General features: G+C 44.6%; 2 protein-coding genes across 2 annotated transcripts in view; one reads left to right on the top strand and one right to left on the bottom strand.

Annotated features, from left to right (window-relative positions):
* LOC125722478 (protein NLRC3-like) overlaps nucleotides 1–13,054 on the bottom strand; it is a 208,014-nt gene that overhangs the window by 161,637 nt on the left and 33,323 nt on the right. The gene's annotated exons all lie outside the window — the stretch shown is intronic.
* Nucleotides 1–13,054, top strand: part of LOC125722522 (NACHT, LRR and PYD domains-containing protein 12-like) — a 165,504-nt gene that overhangs the window by 31,255 nt on the left and 121,195 nt on the right. Inside the window, exons 10-11 of the mRNA XM_048998715.1 lie at nucleotides 11,180–11,353; nucleotides 11,468–11,514. Of these exons, the coding sequence (XP_048854672.1) occupies nucleotides 11,180–11,353; nucleotides 11,468–11,514 (221 nt within the window). The remainder of the gene's footprint in view (nucleotides 1–11,179; nucleotides 11,354–11,467; nucleotides 11,515–13,054) is intronic.

Consider the following 13,054-nt stretch of genomic DNA (forward strand, 5'->3'; position numbering starts at 1 on the left):
CTCCATTTTTGTTTCATCTGATCATTGAATTTCATTCCAGTCAAAGTTGTATAATGTTTTGCAAACTCCTGGCTCTAACATTTTAAGTAACTGACAGAAAAAGCTTCTTTCTGTCATAACTTTCAAAACGTCTGTTAGCATGAAGGGGGCGTCTGATGGTTTTTTGGAGACGTGGTAACCCCAAGATTTTACTTTGTCTGGTAATTGACTAACAGTCATCCTTGGGGATTTTTTGTCTCTCTTACGATCATCCTCACTGTATGTGGGGGCAAAATAAACTTGGGTCCTCTTTCAGGCAGGTTTCTAACAGTTCCAGTTGATGTCCACTTTTTAATTATTGCCCTAACAGTAGAAATGGGCATTTTAAGGCGAGTAGCTATTTTTTAATACCCATTCCCTGACTTATGAAGGTCAGCACACTTCTCCCTCATTTGGTCTGTGTGTCTCTTATCTTTCCCATGTTCATGGATGACTAAGGGAATTTGGGCTCTGTGTCTCCTCATGTTTGTACCCCAGTTACTCAGGAAGTCATGGATTACAGCTTGAAGGTTCCTATTCACTTCAATCAACTCAAATATGTATAATTTACATGGGAAACATGCTTCAGTTACATTGTGTTTGTCACGCTACGTAAATTCGGGTAAGGCAGGTGGGCAGGAAGGACCAGGCAGGAAGGCGGTAAACGGGGCAAACGAGGGTTTAATTGGGAATAGGGCAGGACGGAAACGCAGGCAGGGACAAACGGCAGGTAACGTCAATGACAGACAACGGGATAGTGTACAACAGAGACTTAAATACAGGGAACTAATCAGAAAAGAACATGACGCGACTGGGCACAATCAGGGAATCACACGTGGGTAATTAGGGGCGTGGCACACACGAGGAGCGGACGGAGCGGGCGTCACAGTGTTCACTATAATTTGCAGGGCTGCCAATAATCGTGGCTCATGTGTTTTTGTTAAATATAATTATTTATTGATGATTTTCCTTCAAATAAATTGATTTTAAGTAAAGGTTGGATTTTTCTAATTTTTTTCCGTGTGAGATGAAGCAACTTCACCAGAAGGTGGATTTTTTATTACCCCTTGTACAAAGGGGTGCCAATAATTGTGGAGGGACTGTATGTATAACTGAGGCTGATGTGGTACAAAACCTAGATAAGCTCAAAATAAATAAATCACAGGGTCCTGATGGCATCTTACCTATAGTTTTAAAATAGATGAGGGTTATTATTAGCCAACCTTTAACTTTACTGTTTCCGAAATCCTTATTTGCACGTGTGGTACCTTATGATTGGAAGTATGCTAATATAACACCCATATTCAAAAAAGGGGATAGATGTAATCCAGTAAACTATGGGCCAATTACTTTAACTTGCATAACTGGAAAAGTTATGGATACAAATAACCTGGATACAAATAACATTCTGAGGGGTAGCCAACCTGGATTTAGGAGAAGTAGATCCTGTTTAACTAATCTACTTGAGTTCTTTGAGGAAGCAAAAATAGAACTTGGTCACAAAAAGTACTTACATTTGCAGAAGACCTTTGATGTTGTCCCCCTCAAACAGCTCTTGCTTAAGCTCAAAGCTGCAGGGATTTTAGGAACTGTAGCATCTTGGATTGAAAACTGGTTAACAGACAGGAAGCAGCAGGTAGTTATTAGAGGCACAATGTCACAGTGGGCCTGCGTTCATAGTGGGGTACCATAGGGTTCAATTTTAGGACCACTATTGTTCCTATTTTACATTAATGATATTGACACCAATACATACAGTAAACTAGTTAAATTTGCAGACAACACCAAGGTGGATGATGTAGCAAATACTGATCTAGCAGCGGAGAGGCTACAACGGGATCTTGATTTAATTAGCGACTGGGCTGATACCTGGCAGATCAAATTTAATGTAGATAAATGTAAGGTAATCCATGCAGGGAGCAGAAATATAAAGTACAGATTTTTTATGGGTTCCTCTGAAATAAAGGTAGCTGATTATGAGAAAGACCTCGGTGTGTATGTTGGTGCTTCCATGTCCCATTCTCGCCAGTGTGGGGAAGCAATTAAAAAGGCCAATAGGATGTTGGGTTACATCTCTAGGTGTGTGGAGTTTAATTTAAATGAAGTGATGCTAAGATTATACAATTCCTTGGTAAGACCCCACCTAGAATATTGTTTTAATGTGAGAGGGGGATATAGGGATGTCGAAGGAACAATCAGGTTCGCTTTGGTCCGTTCAGAAATATTTCTTAAAATATGCACAAAATTATGATATATTTCATAAGGATTGATAGGTAATCGGGGGCAGCATGGTGGTGCAGTGGTTAGCACTGTTACCTCACACCTCTGGGACCCGGGTTCGAGTCTCCGCCTGGGTCACATGTGTATGGAGACTGCATGTTCTCCCCATGTCGTCGTGGGGTTTCCTCCGGGTACTCCGGTTTCCCCCCACAGTCCAAAAACATGCTGAGGCTAATTGGACTTGCTAAATTGCCCATAGGAATGCGTGTGTGAGTGCATGGTGTGTGAGTGTGCCCTGCGATGGGCTGGCCCCCCATCCTGGGTTGTTCCCTGCCTCGTGCCCATTGCTTCCGGGATAGGCTCCGGACCCCCCGCGACCCAGTAGGATAAGTGGTTTGGAAAATGGATGGATGGATGGATGATAGGTAATCCCACTAATTAATAAAATGAAAAAGTAGCCACAAGCCATCTACACTTGGACGTGCTATAATCACCCACCTTCACACATGGACCAGGGAGCCCCTTTCAGTCCTGGCAGGAGACCAATACGTGATTCCTGAGAAGTGCCAGGCGATGCGCGCTCTATCCCACGGCTGATCTCCGGTCAGTGCTGAGCTCTCCCCCTTCCTTTATACTAAATCTGGAGCGGTACGCGTGTGGGCAGGGGGTGAGCTGGCCAGGCTCACCCCTCCCCTCAGGGAATGTGCTCTTTATTCTCCAATTCCTGTCCAGGTGAGGCTGTTTGCGCTTGTGGTTACGAAGCATTTTGGGCAAGGCTTTCCCTTTTCCCCTGGGAGAGAAAAGATAAGCCTCCCTTTCCGCTGGGAAAGGCAAGATAGGTGTTCTAGCTCTTTCTGTGAGAAACAAGTTATATAAGTGATCAGTGAAAAAACATGTTTGTGCAGTTCACCTGTGGCACAACAATAATGTGGGTGAATCACGGTGGACGATGTATTTGAATCCCGGGGTGTTTAGTCCAAACACGATCAGAATCAATCCATACCTCAATCCCCTCATAGGTATGTCTGCTAGGTGGAGTTGGAGGTGCAGTATAATCCCATTATAACGAACTCGCTTATAATGGAATATCATCTGTAACAGACAAGGTCCGCTGGCCGTGCGCCTTTAAGAACCTGCAGAAAAACTATCGCATATAGCGGACTCACATACAATGGAATTTCGCTTATAACGGACAAACAGTTTGGTCCCATTTGTCATTTGCCGTTTGTCTGCGGCAGGATACATGTATGTGAGAGTGTCTGGCAGGGTATGTGTGTTTGAGAGTGTCTGTGACAGGGTACATGTGTATGAGAGTGTCTGTGGCAGGGTACATGTGTGTGAGAGTGTCTGTGGCAGGGTACGTGTGTATGAGAGTGTCTGTGGCAGGGTACGTGTGTATGAGAGTGTCTGTGGCAGGGTACGTGTGTTTGAGAGTGTCTGTGGCAGGATACGTGTGTGTGAGAGTGTCTGTGGCAGGGTACGTGTGTATGAGAGTGTCTGTGGCAGGGTACATGTGTATGAGAGTGTCTGTGGCAGGGTACGTGTGTTTGAGAGTGTCTGTGGCAGGATACGTGTGTGTGAGAGTGTCTGTGGCAGGGTACGTGTGTGTGAGTGTCTGTGGCAGGATACGCATGTGTGAGAGTGTCTGTGGCAGGGTACGTGTGTGTGAGTGTCTGGCAGGATACGTGTGTGTGAGAGTGTCTGTGGCTGGGTACGTGTGTGTGAGAGTGTCTGTGGCAGGATACGTGTATGTGAGAGTGTCTGCGGCAGGGTACGTGTGTGTGAGAGTGTCTGTGGCAGGATACGTGTATGTGAGAGTGTCTGCGGCAGGATATGTGTGCGTGAGAGTGTCTGTGGCAGGATACGTGTGTGTGAGAGTGTCTGCGGCAGCATATGTGTGTGTGAGAGAGTCTGCGACAGGGTACGTGTGTATGAGAGTGTCTGTGACAGGGTACGTGTCTGTGAGAGTGTCTGTGGCAGGGTACGTGTGTGTGAGTGTCTGTGACAGGGTATCTGTCTGTGAGAGTGTCTGTGGCAGGGTACGTGTGTGTGAGAGTGTCTGTGGCAGGGTACGTGTGTATGAGAGTGTCTGTGGCAGGGTACGTGTGTATGAGAGTGTCTGTGGCAGGGTACGTGTGTTTGAGAGTGTCTGTGGCAGGGTACGTGTGTATGAGAGTGTCTGCGGCAGGGTACGTGTGTGTGAGAGTGTCTGTGGCAGGATACGTGTATGTGAGAGTGTCTGCGGCAGGATATGTGTGCGTGAGAGTGTCTGTGGCAGGATACGTGTGTGTGAGAGTGTCTGCGGCAGCGTATGTGTGTGTGAGAGAGTCTGCGACAGGGTACGTGTGTATGAGAGTGTCTGTGACAGGGTACGTGTCTGTGAGAGTGTCTGTGGCAGGGTACGTGTGTGTGAGTGTCTGTGACAGGGTATCTGTCTGTGAGAGTGTCTGTGGCAGGGTACGTGTGTGTGAGAGTGTCTGTGGCAGGGTACGTGTGTATGAGAGTGTCTGTGGCAGGGTACGTGTGTATGAGAGTGTCTGTGGCAGGGTACGTGTGTTTGAGAGTGTCTGTGGCAGGGTACGTGTGTATGAGAGTGTCTGTGGCAGGGTACGTGTGTGTGAGTGTCTGTGGCAGGATACGCATGTGTGAGAGTGTCTGTGGCAGGGTACGTGTGTGTGAGTGTCTGGCAGGATACGTGTGTGTGAGAGTGTCTGTGGCTGGGTACGTGTGTGTGAGAGTGTCTGTGGCAGGATACGTGTATGTGAGAGTGTCTGCGGCAGGGTACGTGTGTGTGAGAGTGTCTGTGGCAGGATACGTGTATGTGAGAGTGTCTGCGGCAGGATATGTGTGCGTGAGAGTGTCTGTGGCAGGATACGTGTGTGTGAGAGTGTCTGCGGCAGCGTATGTGTGTGTGAGAGAGTCTGCGACAGGGTACGTGTGTATGAGAGTGTCTGTGACAGGGTACGTGTCTGTGAGAGTGTCTGTGGCAGGGTACGTGTGTGTGAGTGTCTGTGGCAGGATACGTGTGTGTGAGAGTGTCTGCGGCAGCGTATGTGTTTGTGAGAGAGTCTTTGACAGGGTACGTGTGTATGAGAGTGTCTGTGACAGGGTACGTGTCTGTGAGAGTATCTGTGACACCCCACCCCCAGTGCACTAGGTGACCTGCCTCACCCAGAGGCACAGGTGAAAAGAACCACTACCCCAAAGTAGAGGCTAGTTGAAGTGGCAGGAATGGGGGGGCGAATGAAGTCAGTATTTAATGTGAGGAGTCGTAGAGGGGAGTGGAAAAGAAAAGGAGATAAATGCAAAAAAGTAAAAAACGAAGGATTCTATTTATATATGATGATTGTGGATGATTGGAGCCGTAATTGTCAAAAAGAAATTAGTAAATAAAAAATTATCACACATATACACTCCTCAAAAAAATTAAAGGAACACTTTGAAAACACATCAGATATCAATGGGGGAAAAAAAATCATGCTGGATATCTATACTGATGTAGACTGGGTAATGTGTTAGGAATGAAAGGATGCCACATCGTTTGATGGAAATGAAATTATCAACCTACAGAGGGCTGAATTCAAAGACACCCCGAAAATCAAAGTGAAAAATGATGCGGCAGGCTAGTCCATTTTGTTGAAATTTCATTACAGTAACTCAGAATCATACTCAGTAGTTTGTATGGTTTCCACGTGGTTGTATGCATGCCTGACAATGTCGGGGCATGGTCCTAATGAGACCACGGATGGTGTCCTGGGGGATCTCCTCTCAGATCTGGACCAGGGTATCACTGAGCTTCTGGACAGTCTGAGGTGCAACCTGGTGGCATCGAATGGACGAAACATAATGTCCGTGGGGGGCAGTCAATGGTATCAATTCCTTCATCCTCCAGGAACTGCCTATATGCTCTTGCCACATTGTCGTGCACCAGGAGGAACCCAGGACCCACCGCACCAGCATAGGGTCTGACAATGGGTTCAAGGATTTCATCCTGATACCTAATGGCAGTCAAGGTGCCGTTGTCTAGCCTGTAGAGGACTGTGCGTCCCTCCATGGATATGCCTCCCCAGACCATCACTGACCCACCACCAAACCGGTCATGCTGAACAATGCTGCAGGCAGCATAACGTTCTCCATGGCTTCTCCAGACCCTTTCATGTCTGTCACATGTGCTCAGGGTGAACCTGCTCTCATCTGTGAAAAGCACAGGGCACCAGTAGCAGACCTGCAAATTCTGGTAATCTATGGCAAATGCCAATCGAGCTCCATGGTGCTGGGCAGTGAGCACAGGGTCCACTAGAGGACATTGGGTCCTCAGGGCACCCTTATGATGTCTGTTTCTGATTGTTTGCTGAGAGACATTCACACCAGTGGCCTGCTGGAGGTCATTTTGTAGGGCTCCAGCAGTGTTCATCCTCTTCCTCCTTGCACAAAGGAGCAGATACCGGTCCTGCTGTTGGGTTAAGGACCTTCTACGGCCCTGTCCAGCTCTCCTTGAGTATCTGCCTGTCTCCTGGAATCTCCTCCATGCCCTTGAGATTGTGCTGGGAGACACAGCAAACCTTCTGGCAATGGCACGTATTGATGCGCCATCCTGGAGGAGTTGGACTACCTGTGCAACCTCTGTAAGGTCCAGGTATCGCCTCATGCTACCAGTAGTGACACTGACCATCGGCAAATGCAAAACTAGTGAAAAAACCGTCAGAAAAGATGAGGAGGGAAAAATGCCAGTGGCCTCCACCTGTTAAACCATTCCTGTTTTGGGGGTCGTCTCATTGTTGCCCCTCTAGTTCACCTGTTGATAATTTCATTAACACTAAAGCAGCTGAAACTGATTAACAACCCCCTCCGCTACTTAACTGACCTGATCAATATCCCAGAAGTTTAATAGACTTGATGCTATACTCTGATTAAAAAGTGTTCCTTCAATTTTTTTGAGCAGTATATATTAATACATAGATATGAATGTCCATACATACACAGACACACTTTCATACATATCTGTAATGATTGAAACATACAATACATGAATCCATCCATCCATCCATTTTCCAAACCGCTTATCCTACTGGGTCGCAGGGGGTCCGGAGCCTATCCTGGAAGCAATAGGCAGGGAACAACCCAGGATGGGCGGCCAACCCATCGCAGGGCACATTCACATACCAGTCGGGCAATTTAGCAACTCCAATTAGCCTCAGCATGTTTTTGGACTGTGGGGGAAACCGGAGTACCTGGAGAAAATCCCACGACGACATGGGGAGAACATGCAAACTCCACACACATGTGACCCAGGCGGAGACTTGAACCCGGGTCCCAGAGGTGTTAGGCAATAGTGCTAACCACTGCACCACCATGCCGCCCCCAGCAAACATACAAACAACCAGAATTCTAGAAAAGTACTTTATATTTGAATGAAATAACAAATAAAACACTTTCAAATCACATGAGCCTATATTTTATTCACAACAGAACATAGAAAATATTACAAATGTTCAAAGGCCGAAGACCTGTATTGGATGTCCGTGGTCTTCGGGCCCTCAGACGACTCTGCATCACTCATCAGCATGATTGTGTCAATGACTTACTAAATGGGCCCAGGAATACTTCCAGAAAGCACAGTCGGTAAACACAATCCGCCGTGCCATCTGCAGATGCCAGCTAAAGCTCTATCATGCAAAAAGGAAGCCATATCTGAACATGGTCCAGAAGCGCCGTCGTGTCCTGTGGGCCAAGACTCATTTGAAATGGACTGTTTCAAAGTGGGAAAGTGTTCTATGGTCAGACGAGTCCAAATGTGACATTCTTGTTGGTAATGAAGGGCGCCGTGTCCTCCGGGCTAAAGAGGAGGGAGACCTTCCAGCGTGTTATCAGTGTTCAGTTCAAAAGCCAGCATCTCTGATGGTATGGGGGTGCATAAGTGCATACGGTATGGGCAGCTTGCATGTTTTGGAAGGAACTATGAATGCTGAAAGGTATATAAAGGTTTTAGAGCAACACATGCTCCCCTCCAGAGGATGTCTGTTTCAGGGAAGGCCTTGTGTATTTCAGCAGGACAATGCAAAACCACATACTGCAGCTATTACAACCACATGGCTTCGTCGGAGAAGAGTCCGGGTGCTGAATTGGTCTGTCTGCAGTCCAGATCTTTCACCTATAGAGAACATACAGTAATTATCTGTGACACCCATAGTACACTGTGAGCAGGTATACAGGCCAACAGAGCATGCAGATAATTATCTGTGACTCCCATGGTGCACTGTGAGCAGGTATACAGGCCCACAGAGCATGCAGATAATTACCTGTGACACCCATTGTAAACTGTGAGCAGGTATACAGGCCCACAGAGCATGCAGATAATTATCTGTGGCACCCATGGTGCACTGTGAGCAGGTATACAGGCCAACAGAGCATGCAGATAATTATCTGTGACACCCATGGTGCACTGTGAGCAGGTATACAGGCCAACAGAGCATGCAGATAATTATCTGTGACACCCATGGTGCACTGTGAGCAGGTATACAGGCCCACAGAGCATGCAGATAATTATCTGTGACACCCATTGTACACTGTGAGCAGGTATACAGGCCAACAGAGCATGCAGATAATTACCTGTGACACCCATTGTACACTGTGAGCAGGTATACAGGCCAACAGAGCATGCAGATAATTACCTGTGACACCCATTGTACACTGTGAGCAGGTATCAGTACTGACTACTTTTTATATTGAGTCACATGTTTTATGTGAATTACTTTGTACTGAACTGAAGGCCAGTATTTGTCACTGTGAATATGTTGTTGCAGACGTCCATCCAGAAATCAGAGCTGGGGGAAAAGATAAGGTCCTTATTCCAATTAATTTTTGGTACAAATATCAATGTGTCTGTCGCAGATGGAGGATTATATATTCTAGAGGTTTCTTTTTATTTTTAAGTTGCAGAATGTTGTCTCATATGAGGAGGATTCAGTGTATTATGTGTGAGGTTCATTTTGGTTTTGATGCTGGATTCAGTTAGTGAATATTAGAAAAATTGCTTATTCTCAACTCGTATTTATGGATTAAGTCTTCGAATGTCATGAAATAACTTATTGAAAAGGAGGTGGAGATGTGTAATCCCTTTCTGTCCCTGTGAGTGATAGTGAATAGTGATATTGTGAAGTAGGAAGTCCAGATTATTCCAGATTGGCGTGTATTTACAGGGTCTGAGAGTACAGTTAGTGATTTTACTGGCTTTCCACTGGGCTGTCAGTGCTGTGGAAATGGCAGCACTGTGTTGTTAAAGCAGTTTTGTTTCTTTAATGACATTTTGAGTAAGTCTGCATTTCTGAGATTTTTACAGTACAGCTGCTCCTGCTGTAACCATGAGCTGCTGTTACTGCTGTAGTGTGACCATTTAGTTAAGTCTTGCAGTTGATTTGCTAAGTAATAATTAAGAAAAATGAGCTTGTAATCCAACTTGAGATTTACTTTTCTGTAATGTGGAATGTTTGATTTTGAGTTTTTGTTTTTCCAGCAAAAATGTGACATTAATGAGTTTGAAAGAATTTTTCTGAATTTATTCTGGACGAGTAATTTTATTTTTATTGATTTAAGTGGGAGACTCATCTATTGTTTTGAATAAGGGGGCATAGTTGAGGGTAACCAAGTCAGACAGCCTGTGGGAGATGTAGATACCCAAGTACCGGATATTTCCAGTGTGAAATGGACCATCCTGATCAGCTGAATCCCAGGCATCGTCAGACAGTGAGAATATTATGTGTTTTTTTCCAGTTTATTGTGTAGTTTGATAGATTTGAAAAGGTATTAATAAAATTTAAATTTCATATTTTGAGGGTTTCATAAAAACAGCAAGATATCATCTGCATAGAGATTAATTTTGTGTTGTTATTAGTATGAATTCCATTTATTTCACTGTTCTGTCGTATTGCTGCCACAATTGTTTCTATGAAGATGGCAAACAGTGAAGGAGAGAGTGGGCATGCAGGCCATCTTCCCCGTCGGAGTGTGAATGCAGGTGATGTGATCCCATCTGTGACACTGTAGCTTTGGCTGAGGTGTACAGTATTTTAACCCAGTGGGTGAATGATTCTCCAAAGCCAAATCTATGCAATGTATTAAACAGGAATGTCCAACTGACTGTCAGATGCCGTTTCTGCATCTAATGATGTAATCATGGTTTTAGACTAAATTAAATAATCTATAGATGTTGTCCGAGGCATGTCTTGTCTTGAAAATCATTACAAAAGCTCTCGCCACTCAGTTACAGACAGTCATTCCTACTATAATCCATCCTGATCAGACAGATTTCATCAAGTTATTCATTAATGAGAGTGGCGGGTAACTGGAGGGTTGTGTTGGGTCTTTATCAGGTCTCAATAACACTGTAATGGCCGGTAACTGGAGGGCTGTGTTGGGTCTTTATCAGGTTTCAATAACACTGTAATGGCCTATACATTTCTGCAAGGTAACCATCCGGTCTGGCGATTGGTTGTTAGGCATTTGGTTGAGGACCTTATGGAGTTCTTTTGATGTTAATGGTGCATCAAGCAGAGGTGGAGATTTCAGGTCCAGGGAGTACAAATCCAGACCAAGATTTTGTTTCAACAAACCAGTTGAGTCTCTGTGACTGTGACTCTTTATCATCTGGTTGGTTGAAACAAAATCTTGGTCTGGACTCTCTGGACCTGAAATCTCCACCTCTGGCATCAAGGGCATTTGCTGTTTCATTGGTTAATATGGGTAAGTCTAGATTATTTTTAAATGATTCTATATCAACTGGATCTGGTTCTGAGAAGTATAGGTTCTTATAAAATGTTCAAAAGATGTTAATTTTGCGTGATTATTGAAATATTTATTAGAGGAGTCACTTTTGCTTAAAAGTAATGCTTGTAATGGTCAGGTGATCTTATTTATTGTAGATTTTTTCCCCATCTTTCTGCAGACTGTCAGGCTGTAGAGTCACAGAAGAAGGCTGTTCTTCCCTGGCTTCAGCTCTGAGGTCAAACCCCTCACACCTGAGAGAGCTGGATCTGAGCTACAATCACCCAGGAGACTCAGGAGTGAAGCTGCTCTCTGCTGTACTGGAGGATCCCAGCTGTAAACTGGAGAAGCTGCAGTGAGTACAGAGTGTGTGTCTGACACGCTACAGATACTTATGCATGTATGTGAAGAAGAGGCACCAATAAATAAATGGATACAGCAGTACTATGTCATTCTGCTTCTCCTATAGTGTGGATCACGGTGGAGAGTGCAGGACCAGACCAGGCTTACAGAAATGTAAGTGTCTTTGCATGTTTTTATTAATAATACCATGAATACTACTGTATGTTATGGTTGTATTCACACAATTGTTGTGATGAGTGTGGCTTTTTGCACTGTGTGTAGATGGATTTCCATGATTGTGTTTAGGTGAGTTTCATGTCATTTTAGACAAACATCCAAACGGGAAACTTAAAATCAAAATCATCACCAAAACACTATCAATTGATTTAATCGGTTTTTAAAATATTTTTTGCAAATGCTTTATTTGCAAAGCTGCTTGTATTATCTTCGTGTTTGTGTGGGAGTGTAGGATGGTTAAATATATTCTGAATTAGTTATACATATTTAATTTCACAAAAAAAGAATCCTTTGCATTTGTTCTTTTTGCGGATGCCGTGAGTGTATGTGTTTTCTGTGTGAGATTCGTTAGTATTGTCCTAAGGAGGCACCTGTAGGCAGTGAGACCGGACTCTCTCCTCAAGTGCAAAATGTGAATTTGCATTTTTACAGGGTAAAACTTTGCATTTCATTAATATTCATGAGAGAATATTACTGATTGGTCACTGAATCCCTTAAACCAGGGGAGCCCAAATCCAGTCCTGGAGGGTCAGAGTCCTGCACATTTTTGGGTTTCCCCTCATTTAACACACCTGATTCATCTCCTTGTGCTAATAACCACACAGCTATTGAGCTGAATTATTTATGGTGGAACAGGGAAAGAACTTTGCTACACAGGGCACCGGCCCCCCAGGACTGGATTTGGACACCCCTGCTTTAGGTAGAAGAAACAGGCAGCACAAGTCGATGTTAACTGGCCAATGAGGTAGTGCCCCTCTCATAAATATTAATCAGCTAGCCAATCGTGTAGGGCTTCGCTCATGAATATTAAAAAGTTCTCCTGATCCACGGTGCTAAAAGAAATTAGCGCCCGGGACACACTGGATGTGCGGCGGAAAATATCAAATTTCATTTCGGCGCCCATGTTAACAGATTAGAGCGGCCGCGTGCGTGCGCGAGATGCGGGGCTCACGCCTCGCGGCAGCGGCGCAGCATCTACAGTCACGCGCGCGGTAAGCGGTTCTCTATGGAAGCGTATTGCATTCATCTGGGAAAAATTAATTCTGTTTTTCCGAATTAATGAGATAATAATCCCGTTTTTCAGAGCAATATTTTTCTTAATTAATGAGAACCTTCCTGTTTTTTATGATGCACGATCTGTGCCGGAATCATCGTTTATATCAGAATCCAGGTCCAAATGTTTATTAAATATCACTTTAAACATGTAATAATATTACTTAAATATTCTGTTATTGATGGCCATTTTCGAGCCGGATGCGCCGGAATTAGCGGTTTGAAGGAAAGACACTGACTTTAGTATTGATCTCTGGTGCCGTTTTGTGGTAAATATGCTTGTGATGAATATGTCTGATGAATGTCGCTTCTTTGTCATTTTTTAATTAAATTAATTAAGCTGTTAGTTTAGCTCGCGCCCCATTTTGGCGGCTCTTCCCGCCGCCGTCGCGCGCCCACTTTATGTTTCATAAACTTCAGTTCC

This window comes from Brienomyrus brachyistius, unplaced genomic scaffold (assembly GCF_023856365.1).
Source record: "Brienomyrus brachyistius isolate T26 unplaced genomic scaffold, BBRACH_0.4 scaffold39, whole genome shotgun sequence".
NCBI lineage: Eukaryota > Metazoa > Chordata > Actinopteri > Osteoglossiformes > Mormyridae > Brienomyrus > Brienomyrus brachyistius.